This window comes from Narcine bancroftii, chromosome 9 (assembly GCF_036971445.1).
Source record: "Narcine bancroftii isolate sNarBan1 chromosome 9, sNarBan1.hap1, whole genome shotgun sequence".
Taxonomy (NCBI): domain Eukaryota; kingdom Metazoa; phylum Chordata; class Chondrichthyes; order Torpediniformes; family Narcinidae; genus Narcine; species Narcine bancroftii.
The window spans coordinates 74,218,691-74,244,854 of record NC_091477.1 but is presented as its reverse complement, the minus strand read 5'-3'; the positions used below and the strand labels follow the sequence as shown (position 1 = coordinate 74,244,854).

Genomic DNA, 26,164 nt, shown 5'->3' with positions numbered 1-26,164 from the left:
GAAGAGCACTTGAATCTTTTGAAAGAACAAGATAAAGGCAGAAATCAATCAAACGCTAATTAGAAGGCGCAGGAATCAAAGATGCCCAAATGAAGATGAATCATGCAATCTGCCTGAAGTTGGCACAAGGCCCATTGCTTATGTAAATAGGAGGGCCAAAAGGCTGCTGAAATGGGGACCCAAAGCAACGTTTCTTCAAGGGGTAATCACAAGTCGCTAAGGAAAAGTTTCAAGTGCATTTACCTGAAGGAGATGTGATTCTTGCTGGGCCGGCCTGTGACGGAGGCCCACTGAAGGGCACTGTTCACTTCCTTCTGAGTCCCTTTCCACCCAGACCATGTCGGGTGTTGGCCTCTCTGATCTATCCTTACCCCCCCCCCCCCCAAACCATAAACTACTCCAGGATCTGAAGAAGGGCTCAGCCCCAAAGCATTGACTGCCTTTTACTTCCAATGGATGCTGCGTGACTTACTGAGTTTCTGTGTACTGCACCAACAGATCAGTCTCCACAATTGAAGCAGCATATATTTTTGCAACTGCAACTGTGAATATTTATCTTGTGGCGGCGCACAGCCTAATGGCGAACCAGCCCCTCTTGTATTGCCACATGGTGGGGCAGCCATGGGGAAATGGCGTCATCAGAGGTTTCTCTCTGACTCCAGCCTCCCTTCCAGCCCACACCCTGGGCAGTGATGATGATGTCACAATGTACCAGGTGACTGAGCTCATGTTGCCCTTATAGAGCCGTGCTGAATATGAATAAAAAACAGTCATTAATGACCCTCAACGTGGTGGCAGTGATTTACTTCAGCTCCTCAGAGCGCCACATTGGTGACCCCGATGGGCCCAGGCGACCTTCTGGACCCAACCAACGCTGGACACGGCAGAGGTTAACATGGTAGCCCTCAAACTTCCCCCTTTCTGGCTACGTTACTCACGGATGTGGTTCGGCCAAGCGGAGGCACAATTCCACCTCCACAACATCACAGCTGTTCCCACCAAGTTTTACCATGTCGTGGGCGCCCTCGATCAGGACACAGCGGCAAGGGTGGATGATATCATCCATCGGCCACCAGCGACCGAAAAGTACACAGCCCTCAAGAATCTGCTTGTGAGGAAGTTTGGCCACTTACCCCAGCAGCGTGTGTCCAGACTCTTACATCTAGACGGGTTGGTTGATCGCAGCCCCTCAGCCTTCATGGACGAGATACTGGCCCTGACAGAGGATCACAAGCCGTGCTTCCTCTTCAGACAGATCTTTCTAGAACAGATGCCAGAGGACATTCAGCTCCATCTGTCTGAAGAGGACTTCTCCGACCCCCGCAAGGCAGCAACCTGGGCGGATGGCCTCTGGCGAACTAAGCAGGAGAACGAGGCAGCACTCAGCCAGGTCTCCAAGCCGGCGCCCTGTCATCAACAAGATTCCCCCAAGGGCAAGCCTGAAGACCAGTCAGTGTGGTGCTTCTACCATCAGCGCTGGGGGGGGCTAAAGCCCGCAAGTGCTCCTAGCCCTGGGATTACCAGGGAAACAGCCAGGCCAACCGTCGTTAATAGCTGTGATGGTTGGCCCCGTGAACAGTCTCCTCTACATCCAAGACAGATCCACAGGCCGCCAGTTCCTAGTCGACACAGGGGCTGAGCTGAGCGTCCTTCCCCCCCACAGTGCTGGAAACACAGACTCGAACCCCCGGTCCAACCCTGCGAGCTGCCAATGGCTCTACAATCAAAACCTTTGGCACTCGTTGGGCACAGATACAGGTTGGGGAAGAGAAGTTCACTTGGAGGTTCGTCCTGGCCTCGGTGAGCACGGTGCTGTTGGGGGCTGACTTCCTAAGGGCTCACGGCCTGCTGGTGGATGTGAGGGGCAGGAGGCTGGTCAACGCTTGCACCTTTTACTCAATGCGGCTGGGCATGGCAGACGATGCCAGGTCGGAGATCACCACAGTCACTGCCACCGAAGACGAAATTGCCAGGATCCTCAGTGAGTTCCCTGCCATCCTGGAGCCTCGCTTCAACATCGCCTCTCCCCAACATGCAGTATTCCATCATGTCTCCACACAAGGCCCCCCAATCTACACCAGGGCTAGACGGCTGCTGCTGGAGAAACTGAAGCAAGCCAAGGAGGAATTCTCCAGACTCCAGGAGCTGGGCATCTTTGGGCATCGTTTGGAGATCGAATAGCACTTGGTCGGCGCCGCTACATATGGTCCCGAAGTCATCGGGAGGTTGGAGGCCCTGCAGAGACAACAGACGGCTGAACAACGCCACAACTCCAGACAGGTACCCAGTCCCCCATATCCAAGACTTTGCGGCCAACCTCCACAGCGCGCGGTTCTTTTCAAAGGTTGATCTGGTGCATGGATACCACCCTGATGACGTTGGAAAGACCACCATTATAATCCCCTTTGGCCTGTTCAAGTTTCACCACATGCCGTTTGGCCTGAAGAACGCCGCCCAGACATTCCAGCACCTTATGGTCACAGTGGGTAGGGATTTGGACTTTGCCTTTATCTACCTAGATGACATCCTGGTAGCTACCCACACTCGCGAAGAGCACAAGGCCCATCTCCGTACCCTGTTCGCCTGGCTGGCAGTTCAGGAAACAAACTTTGCAGTTGCTGGAGCATACCATCACAGCATCTGGGGCAGCTCCGGCACTGGAAAAGGTGGCAGCTGTCCAACGTTTCCCCAAGCCCTCCTCCCTCAAAGGGCTACAGGAATTTGTGGGGATGATGAACTTTTACTAACGATTCATCCCCAACACCGCCCGCATCATGCACCCTCTGTTTGTGCTGATAGTGACAAAGGAGTAGACCTTGGCCTGGTCGGGGGAGGCAGATGAGGCTTTTGCAGCGATGAAGCAGGCCCTTACTTAGGTGATTTTGTTAGTGCACCCACGTCTGGAAGCACATATGGCGCTATCGGTCGATGCTTCGTTGGCGGTCGGAGGAGTGCTCGAGCAGTGGCTGGACAGACAGTGGCGCCCAATAGCCTTTTTCAGCAGTCAGTTGTGGCCTTCCGAACTCAAATATAATGCGTTCGATCAGGAGCTCCTGGCACTGTACCTGGCCATCCGCCATTTTCGATATTTCCTAGAGGGCAGGACTTTTAACGTCTTTACTGACCACAAGCCACTCACCCAAGCACTATCGATGGCCAAAGACCCGTGGTCAGCCAGGCAACAGCGCCACCTGTCGCACGTCTTGGTATTCACACTGACATCCAGCACAGGGGGGGTAAGGACAACGTAGTCACTGATGTGCTCTCCCACCCAGCCATCAGCATGCTAGCTCCCCATCTCGACTACGCACAGCTCGCACAGGCTCAACGGCTCTCTGCACCACAGTATCAGAGCTCCAGCTTGAGGATATCTGCCTCCCCAATTCTGCCCAGCTGCTGCTCTGCAATACCTCCACCTGTGCACCACGCCCCGTAGTCCCACAGGACTGGAGGGCTAGGGTTGTCAATTCCATCCACGATCTCGCCCACTCCTCAGTAAAGACTTCCGTCAGCAAGGTGGCTCAGCGATTCGTCTGGCACGGCTTCAAGAAGGGGGTGGCAGCACTAGCCCGCAATTGCGTCCGATGCCAGACCTCCAAAGTCCACAGGCACATGCAGGCCCCTGTTCAACATTTCAACCTGGCACCGCGAAGATTCCAACATATCCACATAGATGCCATGGGCCCCTTGCTGGTGTCCAGGGAGTTGCGGTACCTATTCACCATAGTGGACAGAGGTACCGGTGGCCAGAAGCCATCCTGGTCTTTGAACCATCAGCAGAGACTTGCGCTAGAGCCCTGGTCAGCCAATGGATCACTCAATTCGGCATGCCGGTGCATATTACGAGCGACAGGGGTGCCCAATTTACCTCCACCCTATGGACGCAGTTGCCGAGGCTTTTAGGGGTAACACTGCACCATACCATGGCCTACCACCTGCAGTCTAACAGGTTGGTAGAGAGGTTCCATTGCCACTTAAAGTCTGCCCTGATGGCCAGGCTTTCTGGCCCCGACTGGGTGGACGAGTTGCCCTGGGTCCTCCTCGGCATCAGAACAGCGCCCAAGGAGGACCTGCAAGCCTTATCAGCTGAAATGGTCTACAGCCCACCACTCTCCCTGCCAGGGGAATTCTTCAGCCCGCAAGCGGAGACCACGCACAGTGAAGGTGAGTGACTTGCCAATCTCCGTAAACCCCTGGGCAACCTGACTCCACCACCCCCATCGCACCACGGCACCCGACCGTCTCATCGGCCCAAATAACTCGATGTGGCGCAATTTGTCTTTGTCAGAAGGGGACCACAGCGAACACCACTACAGCGGCCTTACGAGGGGCTGTACGAGGTGGTCGGACGGAACTTTTACTTTGGATGTGGGAGGCAGGGAGGAATTGTTTACCATGGACCACTTGATAGCCGCCCACCTAGACTTATCTCAATCGGTCCAGGCGGCTGTGCCCAAATGGCAGGGCCAACTGCCCAAGTGACAGGATGCGTAGCCGGTTCTGGGGGTGGGGTGGTGTGGTGGCGCACAGCCTAATGGTGAACCAGTCCCGCTTGTATCGCCATGTGGTAGGGCAGGCATTAGGAGATGGCGTCGTCAGGGGTTTCTTTTTAATAATTTTTTATTTTTTGTACTGTGAACCATACCGACTAAAATATATACAAATGTTTCTCATTAAAGATACACATTGGCATTTTCACCCTTTCCCCCCCTACCCTCCCTCCAAAACCAATAAATATTCAACATATACAATACAATAAAACCATTAAACAATGTCATCACACAATGAAAAATAAACAAGAAAAATGTGTCATCTACTTTTACACAGTGGATCAAGTCATTCTGTCTTCTTATCATTTTAGGGGGTGAAGGTCTGAGGCAAGCCCTCTCTGTTGTGTTCCATGTATGGTTCCCAAATTTGTTCAAATAATGTGACTTTATTTTTTAAATTATATGTTATTTTTTCCAATGGAATACATTTATTCATTTCCATGTACCATTGCTGTATTCTCAGGCTTTCTTCTGATTTCCAAGTTGACATTATACATTTTTTTTGCTACAGCAAAGGGTATCATAATAAATCTTTTTTGTGCTTCATCCAGTTTGAGGCCTAATATTACTTAGAAGAGTGATCTCTGGATTTATTGGTATGTTGCTTTTTGTAATTTTTGTGATTTTATTTAATATCTGATTTAGATCTTCCCAAAACTTTTTCACTTTCTCATTTCCTTCTTACAACAAAAACATCTATCTGATAATGCTGGATCCCATTCTTTTAACTTTTAAGGCATGATATATAGCCTGTGTAACCAATTATACTGTATCATGCGTAACCTTGTGTTTATTATATTCTTCATAGTTCCAGAACATAACTTTTCCCATGTTTCATTTTTTACCTTTATGTTTAAATCCTTTTCCCACTTTTGTTTGGGTTTATAGCTTATTTCATCATTTTCCTTATCTTGCAGCTTAATGTACATGTTCGTTATAAATCTTTTAATTATCATTGTGTCTGTAATCACATATTCAAAAGCTGCTTCCTTCTGGTAATCTCAGTCTGTTTCCCAATTTATCTTTTAAATAAGCTTTCAGTTGATGATATGCAACCATTGTACCAGAGTTATTCCATATTTGTACTTCAACTGTTCAAGTGTTAATAAATTATTTCCCCCAAAAAATTTTCTATTCTTTTGATTCCTTTTCTCTCCCATTCTCTAAAGGAAAGGTAAAAGGGATTAGTGGGTTTTGTGTCAATAACAATTTTGGTATTTGGTAATTTGTTTTTTTCCTTTCTAAGTGGATCTTCTTCCATATATTAAGTAAATGATGCAATCCTGGTGAGCTTTTATATTGCACCAGCTTTTCATCCCACTTATAAAGTATATGTTCTGGTACCTTCTCCCCTATTTTATCTAGTTCTTTCTTAGTCCAGTCTGGTTTTTACCTTGTTTGGTAAAAATCTGATAAATATCTTAATTTTGCTGTTCTATAATAATTGTTAAAATTTGGTAACTGCTAACCACCTTGGTTATACCTCTCTGTTAATTTATCTAACACTATCCTTGGTTTCCCCCCTTTCCACAAGAATTTCCTTATTATTCTCTTTAGTTCATTAAAGAATTTCTCTGTTAAGGGAATTGGTAATGATTGAAATAAGTATTATCCCTGGGAAGACATTCATTTTAATGCAGTTTACCCTCCCTATCAACGTTAGCGGTAATTCTTTCCAATATTCTAAGTCTTCCTGCAATTTCTTTATTAGTGGCTGATAATTTAGTTTGTACAAGTGGCTTAAGTTATTATCTAACCAACCTGATCCCTAGGTATCAGATTACTTCCGCTTGCCATTTAAATGGTGATTCCTTTTTAAGTTCTGTATAATCCGCATTACTTATTGGCATTGCTTCACTTTTATTTGCATTGATCTTGTACCCCGATTCTTCTCCATATTCCTTCAATTTCTTATGTAATTCTTTTACTGATACCTCTGGTTCTGTTAGGTATACTATGATGTCACCTGCAAATAAGCTGATTTTATACTCCTTCTCCTTTATTTTTATCCCTTTTATTTCTATTCTTATCAGCTCTGCCAATGGATCTATTGCTAAAGCGAACAATGAGGGAGATAGTGGACATCCCTGCCTAGTTGACCTGCTTAATTTAAATTGGTTCGATACATATCCATTTACTGGTCAGAGGTTTCTCTCTGACTCCAGCCTCCCTTTCAGCCCACACCCTGGGCAGCGATGATGATGTCACAATGTACCAGGTGACTGAGCTCATGCTGCCCTTAAAGGGCCGTGCTGAATTTGAATTAAAAGCAGTAGATAACGACCCTCAACGTGGTGGCAGTGATTTACTTCAGCTCCTCAGAGCGCCACAATCTATTCTTTTGTATTCATCATCTCATGGCATATTGGGGTAATACTGTGGCTTGTGTATCTTATTTATCTCTGTGGCTGCAGCAAACAAGAATTTTGGGGCATCTAGCATTTTGGATGTACACAGTATATGACAATAGACTCTCATCTCTCAAGTGATCAGTTCTGTACCACTTGACCATCGTCAGGACTATAAACTTCATCCCAAGGTAATGGATTAAAAAGCAAGAGCAATCCATTTTCTTCTTGAAACCTGACTTGCTTTATGGCTTTGTTCAGTTCAGGAAGAGATTAAAAATAATACCAGAATTACTTTTGGAAGACTTGGCATAGGCCAACAGAAGCTGAAGCATGGAAAAATCAATGAGAATAAAAGCAGACTTGTAGTCTGCTCTGTACTATTGTCAAGAGAGACTCCTACTCCAATGCCATGAGAAACCGTGGAACTCATCAGTTTTGGTGCAGAATAGAAGCCTCAAATAAATCTTCCTCGAGCTGGGAGTCGAAGGAGGAGAAGCTCGGAGAGAGTGAGGTGGAGGTAAGCTGTTAAATACAAGGGCTTACTGGGGCTTGGGCCTACTCAAATCGGGCTGGGAGTCTGAGGAGGCACCAGCTGGAGTTTGAGCTGTGAGTCAGAGGAGCAGGAGCTTGGAGAGAGTGACTGGGTTAATTGGTCAAAGGTTAATTGGTCAAGGTTAATTGGTCAAAGGTTAATTGGTCAAGGTTAATTGGTCAAGGGGCCAGTAAAAGGAGTAAAAGGGGAGGGAGCAGCCAGCAAGGAGCGGCGCACTGAGTGAGTGGGGCACTGAAGGAGTGGGACTTCCAGCCTTTGGCTCAACAGGCTTAGGCAAAAGCAGGCGAGGAGAAAGGTAAGTGGCATTATTTTAGCTCAGTCATGCCTATGGGGTTAGTGCTTTGTACTGAATGTCAGATGTGGGAACCATGGGTGAGTCCCACCCTCCCAAATAGCCACATCTGCGTCAGGTGCACCGAGATCCAGTTCTTTAAGGACCGAGTTGGGGAACTGGAGCTGCAACTTGAGGACCTACAGCTGGTAAGGGAGAGTGAGGAGTTGATAGATTCAACTTTCAGGGACATAGTTACCCCAAGACCAGATGTGTCAGGTAAGTGGGTAACTGTCAGGGGAGGGAAGAAAAATACCAGGAAAATGGAGAGCACACCTGTGAATATCCCTCTCAGTAACAGGATGCTGTTGGATGCTGTTGAGGGAGATGACCTGACAGAAACTGGCAGCAGTGACCAGGTCGCTGGCACTGAGCCTGGCATGGTGGACCAAAAGGTAAAGAGGAATGTAGTGGTCATTGGGGACTCCATTGTCAGAAATACAGACAGGAGATTCTGTGAGCCAGATAGGTATGCCCGCATGGTGTGCTGCCTCCCTGGTGCAAGGGTGCGGGATATCTCAAATCGGGTCCAGGGTATTCTAAAAGGGGAAGGCGAACAGCCTGATGTCTTGGTACATGTGGGTACCAATGACATAGATAAAAAGAAGGAGGAAGTACTGAAAAAGGATTACAGAGAGCTAGGACAGAAACTAAGAAATAGGACAGCCAGGGTGGTGATCTCTGGTTTGCTACCTGTGCCAAGTGCAACTGAGGACAAAAATGGAAGGTTAAGAAAAATGAATGTGTGGCTGAGAGGCTGGTGTAAAGGACAGGGTTTTGGCTTCTTGGATCATTGGGATCTCTTTTGGGGAAGGCATGACCTCTTCAAGAAGGATGGGTTACACCTAAACCCAAAAGGGGTCAATATATTGGCAGCTAGGTTTGGTACAGCCGTCGGGTGCGGTTTAAACTAATTTGGCAGGGGGGTGGGAACCTGTATGATAGGGCAAAGGACAGAAAAGATAAAACAGGAAAAGTTAGGTTAGGCAGCGAAAGTAAAAAAATCAGAAAGAGCAAGGAGGGTGAAAAAAGCAAATCTGAAGGCTTTATATCTTAATGCAAGAAGCATTCGGAACAAGGTAGATGAATTAGCTGTGAAAATTGAGATAAACAAATATGATTTGATTGGGATTACAGAAACATGGCTGCAAGGTGGGCAAGCCTGGGAACTTAACATCCCAGGGTATACGATATTTAGGAGGGATCGGCAAGAAAGAAAAGGGGGTGGGGTAGTATTGATGGTGAGAGAAGGGACCGACATGATTGACAGAAAGGATATCAACTCGGAAGATGCGGAATCTATATGGGTAGAACTGAGGAATAGCAAGGGGCAGAAAACGTTAGTGGGGGTGGTATTTAGGCCTCCAAATAGTAGTGTAGAGGTGAGGGAAGGCATTAAAAGAGAAATTAGAAAAGCGTGCAATAAGGGAACAGCTGTCATCATGGGAGACTTTAATTTACATATAGATTGGACTAGCCAAATTAGTAAAAATACTGAGGAGGAGGAATTCCTTGAATGTTTACGGGACGGTTATCTAGACCAATATGTCGAGGAACCAACTCGGGAGCAGGCCATTTTAGATTGGGTATTATGCAATGATAAGGGGCTAATCAACAATCTTGTTGTACGAGGCCCTTTGGGTAGGAGCGATCACAATATGATCGAATTCTCACTCGACATGGAGAGTGATGAAATTAAAACCAAGACTAAGGTCCTGAATTTAAATAAAGGGAATTATGATTGAGTAAGATTGATTGGGTGGTGTTTATGGGTGAGTTGACTGTGGATAGACAATGGAAAGCATTCACAGATCTAATGGAGAAATTGCAAAAATCGTTTATACCGGTTTGGCATAAAAAATAAACCAAAAAAGGTGACTCAACCGTGGATAACAAGGGAAATTAGAGACAGCATTAGGTCCAAAGAGAGAGCATGTCAATTGGCCAAAAAAAGTATCACAACCGAAGACTGGGAGCAGTTCAAGATGCACCAAAGGAGGACAAAGGGATTAATCAAGAGAGCAAAAATAAATTACGAAAGTAAGCTTGCGGCAAATATAAAAACCGACTGCAAAAGCTTTATAAATATGTCAAGAGGAAAAGATTGGTGAAATCCAGAGTAGGTCCTTTGCAGTCGGAATCAGGGGAATATATAATGGGGAATAAGGAAATGGCAGACCAATTAAATTCTTACTTTAGTTCTGTTTTTACAAGAGAGGATACAAATAACCTCCCAAGGATGTTGGGAAACATAGAGACTAATGCAAGGGAGGAACTGAAAAAAATCAGTATCTCTAAGGACATGGTCTTGGGGAAATTGATGGGATTGAAGGCAGATAAATCCCAAGGGCCTGATAATCTACATCCTAGGGAACTTAAGGAAGTGGCTATTCAGATAGCAGATGCTTTAAGAATTATTTTCCAGAACTTGATAGACTCAGGATCAGTACCCATGGATTGGAGGGTAGCTAATGTTACCCCACTATTTAAAAAGGGGGGTAGAGAAAAAGCAGGGAATTATAGGCCGGTGAGCCTTACATCAGTAGTGGGCAAAATGATGGAATCCATTATTAAGGATGTAATAGCGGAGCATATGACTAGCAGAGAAGGGATCGGACAGAGTCAACATGGATTTACAAAAGGTAAATCGTGCTTGACAAATCTATTGGAATTCTTTGAGATGGTGACAGGTAAAATAGATGGGGGAGAGCCAGTGGATGTGGTGTACCTGGACTTCCAAAAGGCCTTCGATAAGGTCCCGCATAAACGATTGGCTTCCAAAATCAAGGCTCATGGGATTGGGGGCAAAGTATTGATGTGGATTGAGAACTGGCTGGCAGGTAGAAGACAGAGAGTTGGGATAAATGGCTCGTTTTCTGAGTGGCAGGCGGTGACCAGTGGGGTACCACAGGGATCTGTACTGGGACCCCAGCTGTTCACAATTTACATTAATGATCTGGATGAGGGGATTGGATGTAATATCTCCAAATTTGCAGATGACACTAAGCTAGGAGGGGTTGTGTGCACGGAAGAGGGGGTCAGGAAGCTCCAGTGTGATTTGGATAAATTGAGGGACTGGGCAGATACATGGCAAATGCACTACAATGTGGATAAATGTGAGGTTATCCACTTTGGTAATACAAACCGGAGGGCAGATTACTATTTGAATGGCAATAGATTAAGAGATGGGGAAGTACAGAGAGACCTAGGGGTACTTGTACACCAGTCTCTGAAGGCGAGCATGCAGGTACAGCAGGCGGTTAAAAAGGCAAATGGTATGTTGGCCTTCATATCAAGAGGGTTTGAGTATAGGAACAAGGATACCTTACTGCAGCTGTACAGGGCCTTGGTGAGACCCCACCTGGAGTGTTGTGTGCAGTTTTGGTCACCTTATCTAAGGAAGGATGTTCTTGCAATGGAGGGAGTGCAGAGGCGATTCACCAGGCTGATACCTGGAATGGCAGGAATGACTTATGAGGAAAGATTGCGCTAATTGGGATTGTACTCGCTGGAGTTTAGAAGATTGAGAGGGGATCTCATAGAGACATAAAATTCTGGCAGGACTGGACAGAATGGATGCAATGGGATGTTTCCAATGATGGGAAAATCCAGAACCCGGGGCCATGGTTTGAGGATAATAGGCAAACCATTTAGGACCGAGATGAGGAGGAATTTCTTTACCCAGAGGGTGGTGAATCTGTGGAATTCATTGCCACAGAGGGCAGTAGAGGGAATATATTTAAGAGGGAATTAGATATATTTCTTCAGTATAAGGGTATTAAAGGTTACGGAGAGAAGGTGGGGACGGGGTACTGAACTTTAAGATCAGCCATGATCTCATTGAATGGCGGAGCAGGCTCGAAGGGTTGAATGACCTACTCCTGCTCCTATGTTCTATGTTCTATGTTCTATGTTCTATGGAAACAAATGGGGAGAGGGAAAGGGAAGGAAGGTGTTTTATGACGAATTACTGATTGACTTTCCCACTGGCCACAAATGTAACATTGAAAGACTCCCAGGGTTCTCACTGTGCATTGCCGGTGTCCAGATAAACTGATAAATAAATTAGCGCTTTGCAGGTTGTCCCTGGGAAATTCCTTTGGAAAAGTCGAGTCGATATAGGTCTTGATTTTTTTTTCATTGGAACAATATTGTAATTCCTGACGAAGGGCTCAGGCCAAAACATCAACTGTGTTTTATTTTCTATGGATGCTGTGTGATCTGCTAAGTTCCTCCAGCACTTTTGTGTACCGCACCAGACCCCAGTAACCGGAGGTATTCTCATTTATCTCCTCCTCCCCTCATTTTCAGTCTCTCTCGTTTCATACTCAGTAAAGAAAATTGTTTAGCTGCGTCATATCTTACTTGTCCTTCTCTTCCCCCCACCCCAGTAAATGCGAAAGATTTTATTTTACGGTTTATCCAATTCCCCAGAGAGTGGAAGTGGGACAATTCCACATGGCCCCTCAAAACATCTCACAGGGTCTCACTTTCCCACCTCAGCTCAATGTTGCTCTACCACTCCTGGCCCAATGATACCCAACAAATGAATATCCGCAGCCTTCAGAGGAGGAGAATTTCAGTATTCATGTTTCGCTGGCCGCCTCCTGGCTCTAGGTTCTGTCTACAGACTCAGGACGTAAACTCTCCTTGGTTATTCCCTCAATCCCTCTCAAGATCTTAGGGCTCAGTGAGACCAACTCCCAATCTCTCAAATTTTTTTTACTATTCTCTCCACACATGTCACCCACCTTCACCTAAGAATAAATCCAGGGACAACAGCAGTGAAGAATATGTACCCTCGGCTAGGAGACCAATGATCCAGGAATGATCCTGGGCACTGACAAGACTCCATCACCCATGATGCCATTGAACGTGGAAGAGTGCAGCACAGTACAGGCCCTTCAACCCACAATTTTGTACTGTCCTATATAAATTACTGCATGATCAGCCTTACCCTTCCGTGTGGTTCACAACCCACCCCCCCCAACTTCGTTGCCATGAAGCTCAGCATGCAATTACCTTCAAATTATTCACAGTAACTTCTTTAAATTGATGCTTTGTGTTCAAGCACGCTCAATTCTTCTTCATAACAGAATTAACTAATTTCTCACTATCTAGTAATAATTTCCGATTCTCCCTGTGGAAATGAAAAACTTCATTTTCCTATTTTGCACACACAGCTGGCCAGCTTTGCACTGAATCTCATTGTTTTTTCCACATGAAAAGCTATCTATCCCTGCAAGTCAACTTTTACTTAAACATAGAGCACAGGATGTAGTATTGTAGTAAACCAAAGAGGGCAGGGCTTAGTGTTACTGGGGCAAAGTTCAGGGCACAGAGAAGAGCACAGTGCAGGGCCATCATCTTTTACTGGGTTCATTCAAGTCTGATAACTGCAGGAATGAAGCTGCCCTTGAATCTGGATGTTCGTGTTTTCATGTTCAATGTATCTTCCTGTGGTGCACTGTTAACCTGAATCAGACACAAAGATAAAGATTGTACAACAGGCTTTAATCCACAAAGACTTCCACAGAGCCAGGCTGGCTGTGGCTGCAGCAACTCTGAGTGAGGTCTTGGGAGGCCGGCACAGGCTTATATCCTGGAGGGTGATTGACACCCGACCGGGTGGGGCTTGATCCATTCAGGCCAACTGATTGACAGCCAGCCAGGTGTTGTCCCCTTACACTCCTGCAGGTACAGAGGTTGCCCCCTTCAGTAGGCTGGTGGTGTACCACCACACTTCCCAACAGAGGGAGGTAAAAAGAGTATAATCGGGGTGGGATAGGTCCTTTAACATGTTGGCTTTTCCCGAAGAAGTGGGAGGGGTGGATTGTCTGCAATGGCCAGAATGGCGTTTACAACTCTCTACAGTCTCTTGCAGACTTGGGCAGAGCAGTTCCTGTACTGAGCAGTGATGCGTCCAGGGAGGATACTTTCTGTGGTGTAAACCTTGGTAAGAGACCTTGGGGGCCTGCTGAATGTCCTACATCTAGGAAAATAAAGTTATTGGTGCACTCTCTTGGTTGTTGCTGCAATGTGGTTGGACCAGGAAAGGTTGTTGGCAATTTTAATTGATTTATAATTTAAAGATACAGCATGGTAACACCCACTTCTGGCTCACAAGCCTGTGTCCCCCAAATGAACCAGGTAGACTACTGATCCTGTACGTCTTTAAAATGTGGGAGGAGACCAAAGCCCCTAGAGGAAACCCATGCAGACACATGGAGAATGTATAAATTCCTTGCAGACAGCAGTGGATTCAAACCAAGGACGCTGGTGCTGGAAGGGTCGGCACCAAGGAGAGGCATCCATGGGCATTTCCCTCCCCCAAACTAGGTACTGTGTGCCCCACATATGGTCGCGGCCATCGCTAGCCATCAAACCCATCCCCATCCCCTCCCATGTCACTAGCGTCTAGCCTGACACTAGCGACTCTCCACCCACCCCCGGCTGAGTCACTACCGTGCGTAAAGCTTCTGTAGCATCTAGTGATGCTTGATGCAATAAAAGCAGCACCCTCATCTCCTATATTGAACTTTGCCCCCCCCCCCCCCCCGCTGTGCAAATTTATGAGTGTTCCATTGCCTTCCCCTCTAACACGCTAATACCCCACCTCTGACATTCATTCTGGAGCCGACCCTGTCTCCACCATTGCCATCTCAGCACCACTGTATATGCAGAGGTGGGTACTCTTCTCAGCCCTGTTTGCTGGCATAACCCAATCCCTGTTGACTTACTTTCCCCCCCAACTTTGCATCATGATGAAATTGAGTCACATTACTCCTCCCCTTTTCATCTGTCTTTGATACGAATTGTAAATAAAAGATTGTTTTGTCATGCCCACTAATAATAGCACATGATCCTGTTAGCTAGCCATTTGTTGCCATTGTTTAGTCCCTTATCCAATCTATTTACTTCACAAATGGATTATTTCTCAAGGCACTCCTCCCAGATTACACTAAACATCAAAAACTTTGCTTTCTGAACACTTTTGGGTGTAGTTTATGGATTTTGGGATGCTGATCACGAAAATCACTGAAATATTTTCCTATCGGGTACCTTTTTTTTAGATATAACCTATTTTGTGACTTCCTGTCATATTTTAAGTATACCAGTGTATTGCTCACAAAGCCAGCTGTTTTGGTTAGTCCAAGCATGCCTGGGCATTCACTCTGCTGTGAAATCTTGTCTTAAGTCTGGGAATGAGTAGCCAGGATGGATGCAGACAGGCTATAAAAGTAACTCACATATATAGAGCACATCCAACTGATTGACAACATATTTCAAGCATACAAGAACCATGAAGTATAACATTTAATTGAAAATACATTTTCTGTATTTGCACTTAGACTTCTTCCCTGCTGATCTTGGTGCAGTCAGTGACGAACATGATGAAAGGTTTCAACGGGAGATTGCAACAATGGAAAAGTGGTATCTGGGCAACTAGAATCCATCAATGCTGGCTGAATATTGCCGGACACTGACCTAAGAGGCATCAGATGCTAAGTACAAATGAAAATCAGTGGCAAAACCTTTTTAGGTCGGTTGAATAATAGCATCACCGTGCTATTAAACACGGGAAGTTCAACAAAAGTTAATGTTTATCCAACTTCCTGCATGATACAGCAAATTTGAAATTATCTTTGTGTTCTTCTTGAAATTGTCTATCATAATCCCCATTTTTTTTCAACCAGTAAATCTTTTTTTAAAAATTTGTTGTCTAGTGAACAATCTAATATGTGGCTCCCTGTCAAATGCCTCTTAAAATTCCAGATACATAATATCCACAGTTTCCCTTGACTTATTCTGTCGGTTACTTACATTCATTACATAAGTAAATTGTAAACATATTTTTCAAATTAAATACATACTTTATGTATATGTGAATATTAAGCGCTATGTATTATGTGTCCAGAGAAATGCTGCTTCATCTAGTTGTAAATGTTCAGTCAGATTAACTACTTGCTTTGAAAAAAAATTAATTTTGTCAAACACATCCTCTTTGAAAAAAAAAATGACTGCATCCTAAATAATGGGATGCCAGCATTTTCGACACAGCAGATGTCAGACTAATTGACCTGTTGTTCCCTTTTTCCCATTCCTTTCTCATATGTTCCAACTTGCTGGGACCTTTCCAGAATCCACTGCAGTTTGAAAGATTACCATCCATTATCTCCACATCCTCCACTTTAAAATGCCATCCCATTCACCACCCTGTGGAGCATCTCACCCCTTATTGTTTTTTTTTCCCATTCTTTAACCAACTAATTAATTCATAATTCTCACTCTTGATAACCATTTTGATCCCCTCAATTTCTGGAGTAGTCTGTACGTTCCTCTTCAGGCAAAATATTTTGATTCTCAGCCATAATTCTGTCTGTTTTTTGGTTTCTTATGAACTCAAGTTTGTTTTGGTTTTATATTATTCTGCAGGCTTGCAGAACCATTTCCTCCCTCGAGAAATATAAAAGAAGCTTATGAGAGTGCCCAGCCAAAACAGGCCCTTCAGCGAATATCAAGGACTCATTTTGATCCCCTTATATTCCCATCAATCTTGCCCCAAATTCTACCCCTCATCTACAGGCCAGTCAACCAACAGATCTACCTGCATGTCTCTGGGATATGGAGGAAACTGTAGCAACTGGAGGAAACCCATACGCTGACTGGAAGAGTGTGCAAACTCCACACAGACAGCAGCCAGGAATTGAACCTAGGTCACGGGGGTCCAAGGCAGTGCTTAATTTGCTCTTGCACTCTTCTCTCTCTCACAATTAATGTTTGATCATCCTTTGCTGAATTCCAGACCTTGCTCAGGTTTTCTATTCTCTTCGCCCAAGATTTCCCCAACCAAGGGTTTAAATGAAATAGGGATTGAAATAGGGAAAAAAAAATCTTTATTTAGGAAGTGAGAAATCTATGGAATTCTCTGCCTTAGAGGATGGCGCCTGTGTAGAGGTAAATGTTAGGCAACTGAGGAGTGCGATAGAACAATGGGATCTTGGGCTACAGATACATAATTCCCCAGAAGTAGCATCACAGGTAGATAGAGTCATGAAGAGAGTTTTTTGCAGTTAGCATTCATAAATCAAAGTATTGAGTACTAGATTTGGAATATTATGGTGAAATTGTGTAAGATATTGGTGAGGCCAAATTTGGAGCATTGTGCGCAGTTTTGATTATCTAGCCACAGGAAGGATATCAATAAAATTGAGTGAAAAAGTGACTTAAAAGGGTGTTCTTATGACTTGAGGAACTGAGTTACAGGAAAAGGTTAAAAGAAAAAGTGAGGACTTTACTCCCTGAAGCATCAAGAGAATGAGGGAAGATTTAGTAGAGGTATACAAAATTATGATGGGGTTTTGATGGAATTGACACAGGGAGGTTTCTTCCACTGAATTCAGTGAGGCAAGGATGAGAGGATATGAGTCAAAGGTGAAAGGTGAAATGTTTAAAGGGATCATTGGAGAGGAGTTTCATCATGTGGAAACTAGTGAGAGTGAGGAACAAGCTCTAGCTGAAGTTAGGATAGTAGATTATGGCATTGAAGAAAAATTTAGATAGGTACATGGATGGGAGGGGTATGGAGGGTTATGATCCAGGCACGTGTCAATGGCAGAATAATAGTTCAACGTGAAGTTGGGCAGAAGGGCCTGTAGCTTTCTATGGTTCCATATGCATGGATCTCAATAGACAATTATGATAATACATTTTTATTTTTCAATTAAATGATCCATGTATCTGAATTATGGGATATTTCTTTGAATATCTGCCACTGTTATTTACCATCAAGCCTTTTAGTCAAAATTCCATGGATACTTTGGTCCACTCTCTCTTCAGAGTTCTGGAACTTGCTTATTTTAAACTCAAAGGTCTTGTTTCAAATTAAATCCATGGCTCAGTCTAAGGCTCCTTTACACTGTGATCGTGTTCACTGGAGTATTCCTTACACTGAATGTATTAATTGACCCTGCTCTATTACACACCTAATTAAAGACTGTTCAGTGACTCCATGATGTTTTCTCCAGAAAGCCGGGCATTAAGAACAAAAAAATATGAACAGCATGGAAAGATACTTAACAGTGTGGAGAAGCAGAGAGAGTCCAGGCCTATAGATCCCTCAAGATGGCCCCTCAAGTTGATAGAGTGATTCAGAAGGCATACAATATGGTGTGTTGGCCTTCATTAGTTGGGGAATCGAATTCAAGAGCTGTGAGGTGATGTTACAGCTCAATAAAACTGTGATTAAACCACACTTGAAGTATTTGATTCTGATCATCTCATCACAGGAAGGATATGGAAGCTTTGGAGAAGATGCAGAGGAGATTTACCAGGATGTTGCCTAGACTGGAGAACATGTCTTATGAGCAAGGTTGTCAGAGCTAGGGCTTCACACTATGGAGTAGTGAAGGATGAGAGGTAATTTAATAGATGTACTAAAGTTCATGGTATATAGGACCCACTGGCATATAAGACTCCCCCACTCACATTTTTAGCGTGAAAAATTTCTTTTAGCGTATTTACCTCATTCAATTTGCTCAGGGATCCCATTGCTCGCTCCCTTCCTCCCTCCCATAGCTCGTTCTCTCCCACAGTGCTTTGAGGAGAGTGCTGGGCCTCGATGATCAGGCTCATTGAGCAAAGGCTGATCATCGAGGCCTAGCACTCCTCACAAAGCTTTGTGGGAGAGAGCGGGCATCAGGAGGGAGGGAGGGTGGTACTGAGAGAGAGAGAGAAAAAGAGAAAGAGAGAACTGGCAGGTGGGAAGGAAGGAGAGAGCAAGCCTTCTCAATGGAGGAAGTGAGCAGCAGCAATGGCGACTCTGGAAGGCATGTTTGAGTAGTTTGGGCACTTTCCTCCTGTTGCCATCTTGCAAAATGGCAGCACCAAAATGTTACCTTCACATATAGGACCCAGAGTGGGTTTTTGAGGCAAAATTTGGGGGGAAAAAATGATGGGGGAGGCGCGACCTATATGTCGTCAAATACGGTACATAACTTTATGATGGCCTTCTGAAGGATGGTGGGCCAGCAACTCTTTCCTGGGGTGACAATAGCAAATACCAGACGAAAGATTAGGGGAGATGCCAGAGACCGATAGGTATCTAGAAATCATTGCTGGGGATGATGGCGGAGGCTAGTCAAGAGAGACATTCAAAATACTCTTAGATAGGCACATCCATATAAGAAAATTAGAGGGTTATGGGTGTGAAATTAGAAAGAGTTACAGTGTTGTTATGTATGTTTACAATACTGTTCTGTAATATTCAATTTTAATATAAAAAATATAAGCAAAAATAACATGTATGTATAAAATAACATATGTATAAAAGTAACATGTATGTATAAAAATAACATGTATGACCTTTTCTGCTTTCTCTGGCATTGAAGACGATCACAGCTGATCTTTTACTTCTGCTCTTATCTTTATCTCATAATTTCTCAAATATTGAGAGCTTTCTGGATCTTTGGCTTGAATGCATTTAATACCTGAGCTTTCAATGTCCTCCAAGGCAGAGAATTCCAGAGATTCATCATCTTCTCAGTGAATATCTCTCCTTTTCAATCCAATACCAATTTATTTGAAAACTATAAAGCCTCGATGTAGGCTTCTCAGGTGACAGAACTATACTTATTCTGCTGAGCTTTCTTCGTGTTTTGTGTGTTCAGACGAGTTCATCTTTTGTTTTTCCAGACTTCATAAAACAGCTTTCTCCTCATAGATAGATCCATCTGCTAGGATTCAGTCTGGCAACTCCTAAATTCTTTGAAGGAGGTACGTGCTTTCTGAGAAACCATATGTAACATTTTGTTTTGCTGTTTTACCTGCACGTTATGTTACAGTGATATATGTAGAAGGACATGCCACATCTTTGAGCTTTTTCTCAATCTCTGTTTAAAAAGAAATTATTCACTCTTTTACTGGAGTTCAGATATCTACGGATACTGAGGTCTAGTGTGATACACAGAAGTGCTGGAGAAACTCAACAGATCAAGAAGTTAAAGGCCATCAAAATTTCAGGTCTAAGCCCTTCCTCAGGAGTTAATTTTTTTTTAAACTCACTTTATTTCCGAAGTGGAAGAGCTCACACTTTCCCCCTCATCGTGTTGCCACCTGGGCCCTGAGATCTACAACTACTGGAGTTCTCTATGCACCTGCATTACTTTCCAGTACGGTTTTGTGCCATCCGCAGATTTGGAAATGTTAAACTTGGTCCCCTCAGCCAAACTATTGACAAGGATTGTGAATAATTGCCCTCTCCCCCAAGCAGCAATCACTGCACGAGCTAACAACACCCCCCCTCAAAAAAATTATATCTTTCAAATTTGGTTAGCTATCTTCTGTCTGGAAATTATTAAACACACCACATCTGGTGGGTCCCCTCTCTCCATTTGATATATTCTCAATGAGCTGCAATAGATTAATCAAACATAATTTCTTCATAATTTTATCTTGACGACATATAATCCTTAAGAAAGAATCATCATCTAATGGTCTTTTTTTACATCCCTTATTGTAAATTCGGGTGTTTTCTATTTTTCAAAGTAGTCCGCCATTCTCTCCTGCAATCTGCACGAACCATTTCAGAATTCACACAACTTCAGAAGACGGTAACCAAATCTTCTGCTAATTCCATTGGTGTTTCTTGCAAAACTCCTTAATGTAGGTTTTTGGAATTTTGCCTCAAAAACCCACTCTGGGTCCTATATGTGAAGGTAACATTTTGGTGCTGCCATTTTGCAAGATGGCAACAGGAGGAAAGTGCCCAAACTACTCAAACATGCCTTCCAGAGTCGCCACTGCTGGTGCTCACTTCCTCCATTGAGAAGGCTTGCTCTCTCCTTCCTTCCCACCTGCCAGTTCTCTCTTTCTCTTTTTCTCTCTCTCTCTCTCAGTACCACCCTCCCTCCCTCCTGACGCCCGCTCTCTCCCACAAAGCAGAGGACTGGTGCAGGGCATCAGAAAATGAGGAGATCACCCACCCCACCCCCCACACTGTTGAGAAGGAGAAGCAGAGGAGATGACCCCTGTGTTGGTGACCATGGCGGCAGACCAGCGAGGAGCTCTAGGCTAAAGGACACACAGGCAGTAGGCTGTTGGCGACTCAAGGCAAGGAACACGTGCGAACTGCATGCTGCTGGCGACTGCGGATGAGGGACTCACACCAAGCTGAGGAGTGCTGGAAACTGGTTCAAGACCGGTTGAAGGGCACCAAGTATCAGAACTGGGATATGAGAGGATGTCATAGCTACTGAAGTTTCCTGTTCATGTTGGAGGTTCGGATTTGGAGCCCAGGCTGTTGATGGTTTGGACTGGATTCTGTGTGCCTGCGGAAGCGATGGACACACAGTGACTCTGGGGGGACTCTCTTTAGCATCTTTTTCTCTGACTGTAAGAGGTGCTTCAGGTAATTACTGCTGATGGTGAATTTGTCCACCTTACTGCAGATTTAAAAAATTTGTGTAATATTGCACTATATTAATGACAATAAATTAAATTTGGAATCTTAAATCTTGATTAATACCTAATCCATTAATTCCAATAAGTGTTGAACAATATACTCACCCACTATAACCCTTGCCTTTTCTAGTGGGTTACATGGGTGTATTAGTAGGTTTCATGGGTATATTGGTAGATTACATGGGTGTATTAGGGTGGTCCAAAAAGGCCTGTTACTGAGCTATATCTATAAATTAAAATTTAAATTAATGTTTAGCACAGACAAGAAGGCCAATGGACTTTCTGTATTGTACTCCTCTATGTTCTATATGAAACAGATGTTGTCCTTTAGTAGCAACACTAAATCTCTACCTTTCCCATTTAGGCTTTTCTTCCTAAATGCCAAATATCCCAGTATTCTGTAAATTGCCTATTAACTGTATTTTCCCATTGAATTACCAAATTTGAATGTACAAACTCCTTACAGAGAGCATAGGATTCGAACCCTGGGCACTAACACTGCAATACCATCACGCCACCTGCTATGCTAATCGTGCCACTGTTTCCATCAACCCAGAGCTGATGTTGCTGCATCTTACCTGAAACGTCAGTTCTGTATCTCTGCCTTTGCTACATAAAGGACACTGTTTGACCTGCTGAGTCTCTCCAGCCTTTTGTGTTTTTACTTCGGTCACAGTGTCCACAGAATTTTATGTTTCACTTTTTTCTGAGCTAACGCAATTCCTCATTACTGCCCATACATCATCTATGGGCTCTCAACCCTGGACCTCCTTTTCTGACATTCAACCTATCCTGATCAAACATGGAGTAAATAGGAAGAATGAGCTCCCTGACTTTGTCATTGAGCAAGCACAGCTCTGTAATGGCTATCAGATCAAACCCAACTCATTCTATATCTGCATTAATTCATCTCTCTTGCTATGAATGTTTCACATACAGAGATAAAGAGCATTTAATATTTGCCACTTTGACTTGGCCTGTCTTTGTTTACTGCTGTATTATTCTTGTTAAACATGCATCCTTTCCTGACAAACTCCACTTATCATCTCCAAACCTACTGTGCTACTCCGTGACCTTGACTTTTCCTTTTAAATACTTAGCACCCCCGTTTTTAATTTGAAATACTCACCAGACTGATAGATTTTACTCTCTTCGAAGTGTCCCAACCTGAACACTTCTTTCCCCAGCATTAATCCTTTAATTCAAAACAAAAGGATTATTAAAACTGCTTCTGATGCATTTTTTATACAGATTGCAGCATTTTGTGAGATTTCACAATAAATTCTGTTTAGCATAATTCTTTTTTGTACAGAATAAATAACAATTTTGTTTCATGGATGAGACCTGGTTGGGCATGTGCTCACTAGGCTTTGGGGTGGATGTATGGTGTAATTAATTGTTGAATGTATATCCTGCCATGCTGGTGATGGATGAATCCTGGTATTGCTCCTTGAAATCTGTGCTATAAATAAACCTACCCTGTGAGGAGAGCTCGGCAACAGCTCTTCGAAATGTCCCAGCAGCCAAATTAACCAGGTTGAATGATCTTCAGTGAGATCCCCATCTGATTCATTGCAAAGCGACTTGAATTTAAATTATAGGCATCACCTGTTTGAGTTGTTTCAGGAACTGAGATCAGTATCCCAATACAACTGGGTGTTCTACTTAGTATCAAGGCAGCTACGCTTTGCATTACAATGAAAAGAAGAGGTATCTTATGTCCCAACTCACCAGTCTTTTTCTTTCTTTGGCTTGGCTTCGCGGACGAAGAATTATGGAGGGGGTAAAAGTCCACGTCAGCTGCAGGCTCGTTTGTGGCTGACAAGTCCGATGCGGGACAGGCAAACACGGTTGCAGCGGCTGCAGGGGAAAATTGGTTGGTTGGGGTTGGGTGTTGGGTTTTTCCTCCTTTGCCTTTTGTCAGTGAGGTGGGCTCTGCGGTCTTCTTCAAAGGAGGTTGCTGCCCGCCAAACTGTGAGGCGCCAAGATGCACGGTTTGAGGCGATATCAGCCCACTGGCAGTGGTCAATGTGGCAGGCACCAAGAGATTTCTTTAGGCAGTCCTTGTACCTTTTCTTTGGTGCACCTGTCACGGTGTAACAGCAGGATATTGGCAATGAGCAGTAGACAAACCCATGCATTAATTGCTGGTAATGTGTGGATGGAATTGAACTGAGACAGAGCCATTCCACTGTCCATCCTTCAAAGAATGCAGTGGCGTTCTTGTAAGGGTCCTCGCTGACGTGAGGAAGATAGGAAGACAAATGGTGCAAAGTTTTATGGCTGTACATGGGACTTGATGATTGACATCCCCGAAGAGTTGTCAGCTGGGAAGTAGATGGGGAAGGTAGGGGCTTCAACATTCACAGTAATCGTCTCCTTCTGTCAAGTCCAAGTTCACATTTATTGCCACATGTATTGTGAGAAGCTTTGTTTGTGAGTAATCCAGCTAAGTCGGGTGTAGTACAGCAGAACAGAGCACAGTTACAGAGAGAGAGCAGTGAGAACAGAGCAAAGGTAACATTATTTGACCAGTCTGAAAGCAGTGGCAAAGGAAACTCTTTGTGAGGGGAGAAGGGAAAAGAGAGTGTGGCCAGGTTAGGTGGGGGGGGGGGGGGGGGGTCAGAAATAAGTGTTTAATGTTATAATATGTTGACTGCTTTACCAAGGCAACAGGAAGTGAAGATGGAGTCAATGGAGGGGAAGAGGCTTTGTATATTGCCTGAGCCACATTCACAGTGGCTTGCAGTCTGTGAAAGGACAAAGAGAGTAGAAGGCAAGGTAGGGCAAGGCCATCTCTTGGGTAGCATTGGACCTGACACTGGTTAAGTTAATTATTCAATTTGATTTAATTGATCTCAGCCTTGATAGAATTGTACAATTAACAGATATTTCCACAGGCTCTGTTATTGCACGTTCCCAATCCTTGGCTCGGCTCAGGCACTTTCATGTGCCTTATGTCGGGAGTCAACCACATACAAACTCACTTACAGGTTGCTATACACTTATCCATTTCCCCTTTGTTCCCCATCCCTGCTCTGTTGGGCACTCTTCCTGTGCCTGTCCCTCTTGTTCCTGGTCTCTATTCTGATCAGGCACATTTTCCTTGTTTCAGTTCACCCTCAGTCCCAGTCCCTACTCTCCATGTTCCAGTTCCTTCTCGTGCCCATCCCTGCTCTGGTCAGACACTATCCATGTGTCACACTTCAGGCTCCAACCACATGCCACAGCACATTCCAACTCCCACTCCCAGTGGCACACTTCATCCCTGGCTCCTATCGTGCCCATCCAAATGATGGAATAAAAAGCACTGGACTGGAATATTTCAGGCTGGAGATGCAGTTGAAAGTGTATCAGATGAAAAGGACTGGTCAGGATCCTGCATCAGGCCTGAGAGTGGTGAGGGAAGGGAGCTGGTGTTAAGTGGTCGAGGGGAGGGGTGAGGCAGGGACTGGTTGGAGATAGATGGAGCAAGAGGTGAAGGATAACAGACAGATTTCAATCACCCATCTGCCTCCACAGATGCTGCCTGACCCACTGAGTACCTCGAGCAGCTTGGTCCACACTCCAGATTTTAGTGTCTCCCACACCTTGTCTTGGAAACTGTGTTTTGTAAAGGACATTCGTGACTTCCCTACTCTGCTGCTTTATAAAGTCCAGGCTCTAATATGTTCTTTAACCACTTGATCAAATTACCTTGCCACTTTCACCAATTAAAAAAAAGTTTAATTAAGACATACAGCACGGTAACAGGCCAGTTCGTCCCATGAGTCCGTGCCGCCCAAATTACACCCAATTAACCTACACCCCCGGTACATTTTGAATGATGGGATTAAACCAGAGGCCCCCAGAGAAAACCCACGCAGACACAGGGAGAAAGTACAAAGTCTTTATGGATGGCGCAAGATTCGAACTCCGGTCAGATCCCGATCACTTGCACTGTAAAGGCATCGTGCTAACCTCTATGCCAACCATGACCCAAAAACTATCTAACTCTCCATTCTAACGTTGAACACAGATCAGTACAGCAAAGGAGCAGGCCCCTCAGCCCATGATACCTGTGTTAAACACAAGGCCAAATTAAACTAACTCTCTGCTGACACATGATGGAAATTCTTCTAGCTCTGCAGGTATCCATCAAGAAGTCTCTTAAGCTATTGTATCTACTTCCAGCACTAACCCCTAGCAGTCCCACTCCAGCACCCACCACACTGTGGTACAAAACTATTGCTCGACACATCTCCATTAATAGCGGTTAGTGCAGCGTTATTAAAGCGCCAGTGACCAGGTTTCGAATATGTCGCTTTCCGCAAAAAATTTGCACATCATCCCTGTGAGCTGCGTGGGATTTCTCCAGGTGCTCCGGTTTCCTCCCACCCTCAAAAAATGTATGGGGTTGGTAGATTCACTGGGTGTAATTGGGCAACACAGGTTTCCACTGGCGTCACTAGAAAGGTGTGAGGAGGTGCGGACCATACCGGGTGACACCATCAGAGGGGTGACACTAAAATGACTGTCTCTAATATTTTTGTGCAGTGTTTCAGCAGAAATTTATTATTTTTTTTTTTAAATATCCCTGTAGTTAGTTATAACAACAAAAACATTTTTCTTTATCCTAGCTTAGATGTATACCTACAAGGCTAAAACTCTTTGAACCTTCTAATGTGCTCCAGTCAGAGCTGTCAATTACAACGACCCTTCGAATCACATGGTTTTGTCTGCACACGCTGCAGCCACGCACTGTGGTGTTCATAGCTGGTGTTTTCCCGTCACTGTGGGAGGAGGTTCATGGGTGTTGGCTCCATAAGTTACTGCACTGGGTGACACCAACCCTAGTAACGACAGTGCAGATTTCATAGACCAGAAGATACTTCTACTGCGCTATCTCATTAAAATTAAATTGAATCTATTACTCTCT

General features: G+C 44.5%; 1 protein-coding gene across 10 annotated transcripts in view; it reads left to right on the top strand.

Annotated features, from left to right (window-relative positions):
* Nucleotides 1-781: 781 nt before the first annotated feature.
* The window catches only part of LOC138742285 (uncharacterized), a 39,870-nt gene continuing 14,487 nt past the window's right edge, over nt 782-26,164 (top strand). For 4 of the 10 annotated variants that reach the window (XM_069896492.1, XM_069896491.1, XM_069896488.1 and 1 more), the window contains exons 1-4: nt 782-4,164; nt 15,138-15,328; nt 17,814-17,955; nt 18,075-18,204. In XM_069896492.1, the coding sequence (XP_069752593.1) occupies nt 896-1,639 (744 nt within the window). In that variant the 5' untranslated portion in view covers nt 782-895 and the 3' untranslated portion in view covers nt 1,640-4,164; nt 15,138-15,328; nt 17,814-17,955; nt 18,075-18,204. Of the gene's footprint in view, nt 4,165-6,830; nt 7,419-13,657; nt 13,742-15,137; nt 15,329-17,813; nt 17,956-18,074; nt 18,205-19,479; nt 19,561-26,164 lie in introns of those variants that run through there. The other 6 variants (XM_069896485.1, XR_011344031.1, XR_011344032.1 and 3 more) reach the window with 6 other exon arrangements.